General features: G+C 39.2%; 2 protein-coding genes across 15 annotated transcripts in view; one reads left to right on the forward strand and one right to left on the reverse strand.

The window, feature by feature from the left end:
* The window catches only part of USP16 (ubiquitin specific peptidase 16), a 30,009-nt gene extending 26,025 nt beyond the window's left edge, over window positions 1-3,984 (forward strand). For 12 of the 14 annotated variants that reach the window (XM_059392224.1, XM_059392215.1, XM_059392214.1 and 9 more), the window contains 2 exons: window positions 3,274-3,430; window positions 3,533-3,983. In XM_059392224.1, coding sequence (XP_059248207.1) covers window positions 3,274-3,430; window positions 3,533-3,657 — 282 coding nt within the window. In that variant the 3' untranslated portion in view covers window positions 3,658-3,983. Of the gene's footprint in view, window positions 1-3,273; window positions 3,431-3,532 lie in introns of all 14 variants that reach the window. The other 2 variants (XM_059392211.1, XM_059392212.1) reach the window with 1 other exon arrangement.
* Window positions 3,985-5,265: 1,281 nt separating this feature from the next.
* The window catches only part of CCT8 (chaperonin containing TCP1 subunit 8), a 14,378-nt gene continuing 7,265 nt past the window's right edge, over window positions 5,266-12,378 (reverse strand). The window contains exons 7-15 of the mRNA XM_059392229.1: window positions 11,826-11,963; window positions 10,772-10,950; window positions 10,015-10,081; window positions 9,848-9,935; window positions 9,651-9,766; window positions 8,848-8,919; window positions 8,606-8,770; window positions 8,178-8,297; window positions 5,266-5,491 (exon numbers count right to left, since the gene is read on the reverse strand). Coding sequence (XP_059248212.1) covers window positions 5,414-5,491; window positions 8,178-8,297; window positions 8,606-8,770; window positions 8,848-8,919; window positions 9,651-9,766; window positions 9,848-9,935; window positions 10,015-10,081; window positions 10,772-10,950; window positions 11,826-11,963 — 1,023 coding nt within the window. The 3' untranslated portion in view covers window positions 5,266-5,413. The remainder of the gene's footprint in view (window positions 5,492-8,177; window positions 8,298-8,605; window positions 8,771-8,847; window positions 8,920-9,650; window positions 9,767-9,847; window positions 9,936-10,014; window positions 10,082-10,771; window positions 10,951-11,825; window positions 11,964-12,378) is intronic.

Genomic DNA, 12,378 nt, shown 5'->3' on the forward strand with positions numbered 1-12,378 from the left:
CCGCTACTTAAAGAGTAAGAGTTACTGTGATGAATCAAGAGGAAGCAAGTTTTTCAGGCCGAGGGAACAGAACAGCTGGTGCACAGATGTGTAAACTGATGTGGTGGGGACCAGGGACTGGCAGTATGAGCAGCTGTAGAGCTTGCAAAGCCGAGAGAGCACCGGGATGTGAAACCAGAGAAGTGAGGTGGGAATGAGGCCTGGAGGATTATCATGGTGAGGAACTTGGGCTTTCTTAAGAGTGTAGTAGGGTGCCACTGAAGGTGACATAGCCAGATGCGTGTATTACACAGGTGACTTGCTGCAGCATGGAGGAGGTTGGATTTTAAGAGGGAAAGACCAGAGAGGCAGGGTCTCCATATTAGAGGAGGTGAAGATGTTGAATTTAGTCAATGGTGAGGACTTCAGCTAGGTTAAGAGAAGGCAAGATTGCGAAAGTATTTTGGGAGGTAAAATTAACCAGACTTATGATGGGATTGGTTTGGAAGATGAGGAAGAGGCCTTGAGATGGATGGTAAGGGTAGCACAAGAGGCATTGAGCAGGATTCCTGAGGCCTGGATGAGTGACAAGGCAGCTGGGCCATGGGAGTAGCATTAGCTGAGGTAGGAAACACAGGAAGAGGAGAGGTTGGGAGGTGGAGAAAGGAGAATGAGTTTGGTTTGGGTACATTTTCATGTATTTTTTAATACTCATGGGGCTTTGTTAAGAAAACATTTGGATGTACATATGTGAAGCCTGAGCCCTGAGGCAGGGAGGTGAGATTTGGAGATAAAGATTTGGAAATCAGTACATTGGTGGTTAAAACAGGATAGGATCTCCTGTGTGGAGCACGGAGAAAGAGAAGAGATGGTTAATGACAACTCTGGTGAGCATCAGAGCCCAAGAGGCATGTGAAGAAGAGGATGACACTACCAACGGTCTCAGCAAATATCCGTGTTGAAGAATTTGGATAGAGAAACTATAGTATTTATTTTTTTAAAGATTTTTTATTTACTTGACAGACGGAGATCGCAAGTAGGCAGAGAAGCAGGCAGAAAGAGGAGGAAGCAGGCTCCCTGCTGAGCAGAGAGCCTGATGCAGGGCTGGATCCCAGGACCCTGAGATCATGACATGAGCCAAAGGCAGATGCTTTAACCACTGAGCCACCCAGGCGCCCCGAGAAACTATCCTATTAAAGCTGTAGATTCCAAATACCTCAGTATCAACATTACTAAGTTTTTATTGGCAAAATTTGAAATGATAGAGATTCTCTTTTCCTGCCTCCCAATTTAGAATTCTTCAAGAAAGGTATTTCCGAGCTGGTGGGTAAAGGGAATTGTTATTATCTTCATTGTATCACCATGGGGCAGGGCCACTTTTGCTGGTAAACAGAAATACCTGTAGTTGGATTAGTTCAAACACAGGGTCATTAGGAATCTATTATTTGCCTAAAATGTCATTGGCCATGTTCAAGTTTCAAGGAAAGGGTGAGGGGGCCTCAGTGTCAGAATATCAGAGAAAAAGAAAAGTATTTGTGGATTAGATGGTATAGGGGTCATGGTAAATTTTTAAAGAATTGTTGGTGACTTGAATGAGAATATTGGAAATAAAGCCTGTAGATACATCAGAGGCTTTACTGAAAAGGAAGATGGTGGACCAGTGATTTTGTTAAGCCTGGGAGACTTAAGTAGGTTGGTAAGCCAAGAGGAAAATTTACTCCTTGAAGATACAGAAAAGAGAGAGAACTGATTAAGCAGGACCCTGGAGGAGAGGAGAAGAGCTTAGTAACACTAAGTTGGGAGCATAGTCTCTGAACAAAAGGGAGAGGTACTTCATGTTCCTGAGAATGGGCAGCTTAGAGTTGAATAGCTTGTTATCTTGGTTTTCCTGAAGTGGGAGGTGAGGTCAGCTGCAGAGATTAGTCAAGGGTTGGGGGACAAGGAGAGGCTAAAGGAGTGGTGAAGTGCGGGCCGGTTGCTGTGCAGGCCGTCTGTGGAACGAGAGAGCTCAGGAACGAGTTACAAGATCGTAGTCGCACGGAAGATCCCAGTTAGTCCTCAGTCAATTTACCAATCCACAGGGTGTGTAATTTTGCCTCCTAGCAATAGCAGCTGTCTGTGTGTGGGGCTGGAAAGGGTTTGCTGTAGGATTCAGAGTAGAATTTTCTGGTCAATGTGCTCGCAAAGCTGTGGTGTGTGTAAGATGATTTCGAAGACTGATGCATGTGGTCTAAGTTCTCCAGCTTTAATGTGCATATGTCACTTGGGCCTCAGTAGGTCTCAGGTGGTGGTCTGTGCTGACACTGCTGTTCCATTGCCACTTGGAGTAGTGAAGACACAGATCTGATTGGGGAATGAGGCCAGGAGAGGCTTCATCAGCCAGGAGAAAAGGACTGGAACATTCAGTTAGGTTGGAGAGGGGGAGACAGGTGAGATGAAAACTGGAAGAATGGAAGGAGTTGTGGGCTGAGACTAGAAAAATAGGAAGACTTGAAGTGGAACAGTTCCAAGGGAGGACGCATTGTAGAATTTAGTCCTGGGTGTGGCAGCTAAGTCAGAAACCCTGGGAAGGGGAGCAACTCTTTGAAGAGCAGACAGGATTTGGGGCAAAGTATGAAGTTTTCTAGTGAATAGGGGGCCATGGATGTAAAGAGATGATAGTTTGGAAGGACAGGGATGCACATTCAGGACTTTTTACAAGAGAACCTAAGTTGGAAGTTGTCTGAAAGTGGCCCCCAACTCAGAGAACGCCTTTCCCTGTCCCCAGTCTGCCCTACTGCATGTATAGTATCTTAGAATAAGCAGGCTCCATGGTCTCGGTGGTGAAAGTGAACATGTGAGAAGTTGAATCTCTAAGGGACATATATAAATTTAAGGGGGAGTTTTTTAAACGTGAGCCTCTTGATCTTAAAAGACGACTTAGTCTGGGCGGGCGGGGTGGGGGGGCGGGGAGCTATACTCGTAGAGCTATTATTTTGCAATTATCAGAGCCCGGGCAAGTTCAATTATTTAAGTATCTGGGCCAGGAAACTGCAATTTCAGGTGGCCTCAGGTTTATGATTCTAGCAGAGAAACAGCAATGGTAACTTTCTAATAAAAGCAATAAAAACATCTAGCCATGGTGTGACACTCCTCAGTAGGCTGGGTAGAGGTAGGGAAAAAGTAGTCAAGGTCAGACTTAGGATTTCTTCATTCTCAAAGTAAAGGTTAGAAACCCTTTGCATAAACTGATCCTGCCCCTGGCATCTGTAAATGGGACTAGAATTAACTTTTGAATTCTGTTCACTTTGAAAGAACGTGGCTGAAGAAAATACTAGAGTACTGTATTCCTTATATGGAGTCGTTGAACACAGCGGTACCATGAGGTCAGGGCATTATACTGCCTATGCCAAGGCCAGAGCTGCGAATAGTCATCTCTCGAATCTTGTTCTTCACGGGGATATTCCACAAGGTAAGAGATCTTGGAAAATTCTGGTATTCAGATTATGGCAAAACCAAAAAAATAATGAACTTGAATCTCCCCATTTATATTTAATTTTACTTCTCTCGACAGATTTTGAAATGCAGTCAACCAAAGGGCAGTGGTTTCACATCAGTGATACGCATGTGCAAGCTGTGCCTACAACTAAAGTACTGAACTCGCAAGCGTACCTCCTGTTTTATGAGAGAGTATTGTAATAGTTTCAAAGAGTGCTTCCTCCAGAAACAAGCTTATGGCTTTTAAAATGGCTGTAATTAATAATAATAAAGAAGTAAAGCCTAACTATAAAATCATGTTCACTTAAAATTAAACACATGCCAGAAGAAATCATGTTTATTAAAATACTGAAGGGAAGACACCTAAAAATTTACAGTGGTTTTGTATTGTCATAGTGGTTTTTATTCTTGCTGCCAGTTTCTGGAAAGGATTCTGAATTCCTTAAGTCCTCTGTGCTTAAATATGTCTGGGTGGTGGGTTATAACATCAATAAACTGACTTACCCCAAAACTTGTTTTATTACTTGGAGGATTTTAAGTTGCGTTTTTACCCTAGCAGATAACATTTTAAAAAATGTTTCAGACTGGCTAATGAAATTTCAAGTGAATTTTTAAAGTGTTGGTTATTGAAGCATAGACATTAGATATTGGCAGTAGTATATACTTGGAAGAAAGAAATCCTGTTATCTGCAATTCTGATGGCATATAGTGTGTGCAAGCTGGTGTGGGTTCTGTGCAGTTGTTAATGGATCCAAGGTAGATACTCTTAAGTAATATACCAGGCCCTCCTTAATGCTAGCATGCCAGAGAAAATGTCATTTTCCCAAGCCAGCCAGCATTGCCACATTGCTTATAATCCTAAGAGTTAAGGATACCAAGCTTGACTAAACTTCCATTACTCTTAACACTTGCTAACTTTATCTAAAATCCAGTGAGTCCTGCTGCTTCCAAAATTCTTTTTAAATACCAAAATATAAATTTTAATTTTTTTTTTTTTTTTTTTTAGATTTTACTTATTTATTTGACAGACAGAGATCACAAGCAGGCAGAGAGGCAGGCAGAGAGAGAGAGGGAGAAGCAGGCTTCCCGCCGAGCAGAGAGCCCGATGCGGGGCTCGATCCCAGGACCCTGGGACCAGACCTGAGCTGAAGGCAGAGGCTTTAACCCACTGAGCCACCCAGGTGCCCCAAATTTTAATTTTCTTAAAATATAAAATTTCACTGTTACCAGGAGACCTTACATAACCAATACACATAATAACACATGTCCCATAAATGTCAGTTAACCTTTCATGTTATTTTTTTCAAAACTCCATACTGATCTTAAGGAAAAATATCTACTTCATAAAAACTAACTTGCTTAATTTAACTGTATTAGCAGATAGATTTTCAGTTGCATTACAAATATCTTTATATTCTACTACTGGACTGTATTTTAAGTTAGGCATTACTAAAACAAGTTCTCTCAAGTCTAATTCCCAGAGCGGAGCTGTGAAAAAATTGAAATCCAGCAGTCTGTGGGACGACAGACTTCCTGTAAGGGGACAGAGAGTAAATCTGGCTTTGTAGGCCATTTAGTCTTTATCACTGCTTCTTTACTCTGCCATTTCCTTATAGAAAGCAGCCACAGACCATATGCAATTACACGAGCATGGCTGTAGTTCCAGACGGGCGGCAGGCCAGATGTATATTGGAACTGGCCCCTAAGTACTTAAGTGGCTTGCCTGAGGTTCCACAGCTAATTTCATTACCAAGGTTGAGACAAACAGGTCATTTACATCCAAGAACAGTACTCATCAGACGGTGAGGCTTTGATACCAACAACATGTTTATTGTATCATCCAGCTGAGGATATAAACACAAAACACTTCTTAATTTAAGGAAAATATGAAAACATCAGGCAATTCTTAGACTACTACTACAAATGTAGTCTTCAACTATAGTAAAAACTAAGCCAGTCAATCATTTTGGTCATCATCCCAGTCTTTCTTCCCGCTTGGAGGTTTGGGCCCACCGGCTGGTTTTGCCATGATGATCTAAGAAAACAAAAACCACAAGCACATACTCATAAACTCTACCTTTAAAACGAAAAGGAAGATTTTATACTAGACTGATTCAAGATGAAGCAATCCTCTCAATATAAGCAATCTGTTACACACTGCATACAGGACACTACCACAGAGTTGTTAGCTTCCAGCAATGCTCTTGTGGACATTAAGAGCAACAAATCCACCCGTTAGTGAAGGGCATTCTAAGACATGCACTTCAGTAACTCAATAACCCTATGAACCAAATGTGAAAAATAACTGCATGCATTACTGTATAAATCTGTTTGGCACCTGATTTGCTATTTATATATGAAGTTCATCTTGCCAGTCATCTTTATCCCAGTTTCCTTGTGGTTTAGGAGCTTTAGGTCCACCTGCCAGTTTTGCCATTATAATCTAAATGGTTGGTACATAAATATAAATATATATAAAAGTTCAACACTGAAATTTCATAGTACCTGTAAAATCCATTCAAATGGCAGGAAGTGTATATTCATAATTATCCAAATACGTAGAGTTTTCTGCTAACTTAAAACCAAGAAGCCCCTTATTTGTCTAGAATGCACTAATCAAGTATGTTCCAAGTATAACCATCTTGCATTTTTAAAGGATTAATTTGGGAGAAAAGAGTTAGTGGCAGCTTTAGCTCAAATTTGGAGAAGCCAAATTAAATTAGATGGCTTTCCTCAAAGTAGAACTCTCAAACTCTTAATGTAAATTCTGAATGTCTAAGCTAAAAAGAGTATTCATTGCTTCCCAAATTTATAGGACTGAGAGACCTCTTATGGTAGAACATCAAGGGGTATGGCTGGTGTCTCAAGCAGCACAAACCCTAAAACATCTTCACAACCACTTCCAACAGATCAGCATCCCTTTTCAGAAGCTTCTACGGGAAATCTAAACTTTAAAATTCTTCATACAACATTTTATTAACTGAGGTTAAATTCAGACTGAATTAAAGGCATTATTGGGTACAGTTTAGAACCAGAGTAGAGCTTGATAAAACCAAACAACCCAGAACAGTTCTCAAACTACTAGTAGGCATCAGTCACTGAAGAGCTTATTTAAAACGCTGCTGGGCCTCCTCCCAGAGTTTCTGATTCAGTGGGCCTGTTAGGGCCTCTGGAATTTTTGTACTTTTAGCAAATTCTTAGGTGATCTTGATGCTGTTGGTTTAGGGACTATAATTTCAGAACTAGTGAAATACACACTGAACAACGATGAATCTAGCCCTATGTTCTTCAGCACTTAAAATTCCGATTCCCGAATATATACTACGTGCATATTATTTACAACAATCTTAAAGAATGTAAGTTCATTACAGTAACAAACTGGTTACTGATAGATGGGTTCCTTCAGGTACGTATTTGAAAAAAGTTCACAGATACCCAATGAACATCCCCCTTTACTAGAAAACAAACAAAACCCAGGCTTCCCAGTTTAAAACCAAAATTGTGAAGTATCTTTGTGATCAAGGTACTTGCATTATTGTATTACTGTCTCACTTGGGAAACTGACATTCAGGAAGTTCCTTGTTAAAGAACTTCCACTATTAGAATTCCCGTTTACTTCATGCTTCCAATGTACTTAGCTTCTCCAGTCCCTGCTATTTTTAATGTAACTTTTAGAGCAACCATTTTCTTCGGCTTGCATTATAACTATTTGAGAACTCCAAAAGCATATTATGCTGGAAACTACTTGATACAGATATAAACACACCCTATTAATAAAATCCAGGGCATGAACATTCAATCTGTTTATTTCCAATGAGCTGAAACTAGATATCCAGTTCCCTTTTTTGGTCGTCTCACAGACCACAAGTAGGGAAAAAGCTCTTATTTTTACTGCGGCAGAATATTTTAATCTCCTTTCCATTAATTTCTACTTATAACTTGCTTCTCCCCAGGTTCATTTGGCATGATTTTCACCTAATGGATTTTTATAACAATGCCCCTTCACAATTACAATTTTCTATTAAGTACTTGAAAAATAACTCATTGCTTAACAATCAGTTTAGAACTCTCTAGGAAAATGGATTTCACTGGGTACCAGAAAACACCTTTTGAAAAACCTCCTCTGAATTCAGGCTTGTATCTGAACCTAGAATAGTCTTGATTGTTTTCCTCTTTGCCACAGTATCCTTCCCACCACCCCCTACAAAAAAAAAAAAAAAAAAAAAAAGCAGAAATACTATAATTTTTAACATTTTTCTTTTAGATCTTCAAAACTTAATTTGTCATAGCAAAAAATTCTATGCACCTAAGTCCTATCATTTCCACGGACAACCAGAAGTTCCATTTTCCTTAAAGTTGGTGGCACATGTGCTTCAGGGCTTCATGGAACCTTCCACGTTATGAAACTGAACTCCCCTCCCTTCCCCTTATTTGTAGAAATGGGTTTCTAGGCTAAAAAATATCTGAAAACTATGAACTTAAGCTTGTTTTATCCATTCCAGTTTAAGAATGGCAAAAATTTCTTTCAGTGAAAGGATACTCACTGCAGCTGAAATATACTAAAAACAATTTAAAACTGTAACAGAAAAAAACCCAAACTTTTTGAGGGGGCACTTTTAAATAAAGGAACAGACCTTTGGCTAGAATAACCAGGTCTATCAAAATACACTACTGAACCATATGAAAATGAATATTTTTTAAGATCAGAATTTGTCACTCACCTGGTCTACTCTGAGTACAGTGACGGCAGCATTCGTAGCCAGTTTGATAGCCCAGTATTTTCCCAAATAAGTGTCTAGAATACCAGCTTCCAACATGTCCTTTACAGCAGGAACTTCAGCCTGTCAACACAAAAACAATTTTCATTTTTTCACTTTAAATTGCTGAAAGTGAAAATGTGTTTAGGGCAGTAATAAAAACACACAGCTCCTTATGTAGGAAGCTGCCAGGTCAAAGTACTCCCCTACGCACACTATAAAACAAAGGTTATTTAAGGAAAACAATCAGACAAACTGTCAAAGCTTTTGTTAAAATCATTTGCTTACAAATCAGAACATTTTCCAAATAACTTTACCTTTTAAACTTACTACTTCCATTTTTATGTTTTACATTTACAAAATAAGTTCATAGTGTTTGTTTTTTCAAATACCTCAATATCTAATCCAACATTCTTATTTCCTTCTTGATGTACTGCATAAAGTTTGGAGATGACTTCATTGGCCTTAACTCCAGAATTTTCTGCCAGTGCCCGGGGAATAGCTTCAAATGCCTCAGCAAACTTCTTAATGGCATACTGTTCAAGTCCAGGACATGTCTAAAACAAAAATGTGTTTAGCACTGTATTCTATTCAAGGACCACGAAAAAGTCAATTTATCCAGAGAAAGCTATACCTCTCCATATGATGTGATCTGTTTGGCTAACTCGATTTCTGTTGCTCCACCTCCAGGAACAAGGCGTTTATCCTAGAATACATAGTTTAAAAAAAAAAAAAATTACTAAGAAGCAATTCATAATTTTCTAATCCTCTCAGATTAGAAGATTAGATTCTAAAATAGAGCTTTTAATCAAGCACTGTTACACAAATTCTAACTACAAATTTTATACAATGGAGTGATTTGGGCAAGTTACTTTACAGTACATAGTGACTGTATATGAAAAGGGAGAGGGGCACCTGGGTGGCTCAGTGGGTTAAAGCCTCTGCCTTCAGCTCGGGTCATGATCCCAGGGTCCTGGGATCGAGCCCCACGTCGGGCTCTCTGCTTAGCAGGGAGCATGCTTCTCCCTTTCTCTCTGCCTGCCTCTCTGCCTACTTGTGATCTCTGTCTGTCAAATAAATAAATAAAATCTTAAAAAAAAAAGGGGGGGGGGGAGAACCAAAGTTAAGAATTGAACAGCATACAAAACCTCACACCTGCATTTCAAAGGACACAGTACTAAGAATAATGCCTTAAGCAACTAAAGGTACATTTAAAATAAAAAACCATAAGCTAACTTTTTCTAACAGTTAAAAGTTACTTTGCTGTTTCTTTGCATAATCATTTCAGAAAACTATTATACTCATCAGCAATGAACACTTCAATCTTAAGTAAAAAGGGTACTTTGCTTTTACATAAGCCATTCATTTTGAAATTCTCTGCCAACTATGTTTGAAGCTTTACAAAGTACTAAATTAAAGATTATTGCGAATACTGACCCTTGTGAGAACTTTGAAAGTATTAACACCATCATCTACTGCCCTTTCTATATCATCCATCAGATTGTCTGTGGAGCCTCGAAGCACTATGGTAGAAATGGCACCATCTTCCTTTTCTGTCAAGAAATTTAAATAGATTAATACAAGCAAATGAACACCCTGCACTTACATAAACATACTTGACCATTTCTACATACCATGCTTAAAAACCACCACCTGTGTGTCTCCAACTTCTGAGAGGTAAACACTGTCACAATGTCCCATTTCTTCAAGGACAGGAGGAGTCTAAAAGAAAGTGACTGTTGTAATAAAAGTAATTCAAATAGGTTCAACTACATTTTATAATGTTGTCCAAAATACATACCAATCTAGGAAGAGCTGTAGCACCGACTGTTTTACATAGCCTTCTGAGATCCCATTTTGAATTCAACCTTAAAAAAACCCCAAAGACCTTGAGAAGTTTTAATTCCATCAGATAACATAACAAAATGCAGAGATGAATGAGGGAAACTACCCTGGTCCCCTAGTCACATTCTTGATTCTGAATTGAAGTTCAATAGGTCTGGACGACACAGTGTAATCCACACATAGGTGTATGTAGATGGCATTATTCTAGAATTGGGAGAGCTCAAGTCTCACTAGAATGTCAGGATTTATAGTCCTAAAACACTAAGGCAGGCCTGGTATATAGAGAACTCTGGCAATCGCTCATGGTGTCCCAAGGAAGAGAAGAGACTTACACTGCATATTCGGTCAGGTGTGCTGGGAGGGGTCGGAATGGGTAGGTACATTGTCTACTGTCCCCATAAATGGGTTTATATCTAGACTGTGTGCCCCTGGCTTGAGTCTGGTCTCTCAAATTGAGGCTTTTGCCTGGAATGCTTTTTCTGCTCTCTCCTCAAATAGTATCTGTTGATTGGTCCTTCAGCTCTCAGTATAAATACCAGTTTTCTCACAGGTGTTTCTTGTCCCTCTAGATCAAGTTAAATCCTATTATTTGATCCAATGTCTTCAACTTGCCCTTTTTTTAACAGTCATGAATTCATGGTGTACTGAAGCTCTTTGGTGTTTCACCATCAAAAGGCTATTTACAATACACGTTAATAGAATGCAGCTCTCACCTCACCAACATGATATTGTACTTGTTTGCATAATGAAGAGCCATGTCTGCCACTTTACCACCTGTTACGATGACATTTGCTCCAGTATCAGCTATTGCTTTAACTTGTACATCCATGAGATTTTCTTCTCCCTTGCTAAAATTCATCAATTCTTCAGCCGTCTTTATCAATACCGTTCCCTAGCAAAACAAACAAGCATGCTCCTTAGAACCATTTTACTACGTTGGTGTTTGAAGTCACAGAGTAATATTGTACGAAATAAAGATGTGGAAAAAAATATGAAAATAATTATACATGAGTTATGAAACAATACATAGTGTGTATGAAACTCATTGAAACTCAGCTTATTACTAGAGCCCCCCCACTCCTAAAACTGATGCATTTTGCTGTTCGACAGGCGCTTTGTTGGTAAAGTTGGAGAAACACTGTTATTCTAGATATGTTGGGCATGTGATCTTGGCATTACTTTTGACAAACGTCAATTAGTGTACCCAAAGCACTGTATTGTGGTTTTTCAAGTTTTTCTCAACTTTTTTAAAATGACTACACCTGGCCCATCTATAACCTGTGACACTTTAAAAACCATCAAATCAGATTTTAAGAATTCTAGGGACAAAGATGGAAGTGACTTACAAACAAGAACTTCAAAACTTCCTAAGGTTTTTTTTTTTTTTTTTTTTTTAAACAAACCTATCATTTTCATATATTAGCATGTTTTTGTTTCAGGATGCTACAGGATCTCAACCTCTAGATATATTAATGAAGAGCACACAGTACTCCCATTCCATGAGCATTTCACTTGCAAGAACCACAGGGAGTCAAGAGCTGTATATGAGAACATAAACTATACTGCTACCATTTCATATTTCAAACTTAGTATGCGAATTAAGTATCCAAAAAAGAAAAGGAGTCTGATTCTAAGAAACACATACAATCCTGGTCTTCAATAATTATGCAGTAGAGCAATCTCTTCCTGAAAGCTTAAGAATCATAAAACATTAATCTGAAAAGGCAATGTCAAATTTTTACCTTTAAGGCTTTGAAGTCTACATACCTTAGTTTCAGTTATCATGCCATCAAAAGGACAAGAGTACACTGCTATTTTGGCATTTTTGACAGATGTTACATCACCTTCGGTTTCCTTCTTAAAAACCATGCCATGTAATACTGAAGATGAATAGATGCCAGAGCCCTAAGATTGAATATAAAAATCATCAGTGATCTCATCAAAATAACATTAGGGCTCAGCTGTTGATTTTACATGTACCCAAAAGACCTGTTTCTAAATAAAGTAAGGTATTAAGGCAGTGACTCTTGGGACTAAGGAATGGGGTGGTGGATAGAAAGCACATGGGTCTGCTGAAGGTAGAAATCACTGAAAATGAGCCACTGTTAAGAAGGGGGTGGAGGCTGGGGCGCCTGGGTGGCTCAGTGGGTTAAAGCCTCTGCTTTTGGCTCAGTTCATGATCCCAGGGTCCTGGGATCGAGCCCCGCATCGAGCTCTGTGCTCAGCAGGGAGCCTGCTTCCCTTCCTCTCTCTCTGCCTGCCTTTCTGCCTATTTGTGATCTCTGTCAAATAAATAAAAAAAAATCTTTAAAAAAAAAAA

This window comes from Mustela nigripes, chromosome 2, assembly GCF_022355385.1.
Source record: "Mustela nigripes isolate SB6536 chromosome 2, MUSNIG.SB6536, whole genome shotgun sequence".
Lineage (NCBI taxonomy): Eukaryota > Metazoa > Chordata > Mammalia > Carnivora > Mustelidae > Mustela > Mustela nigripes.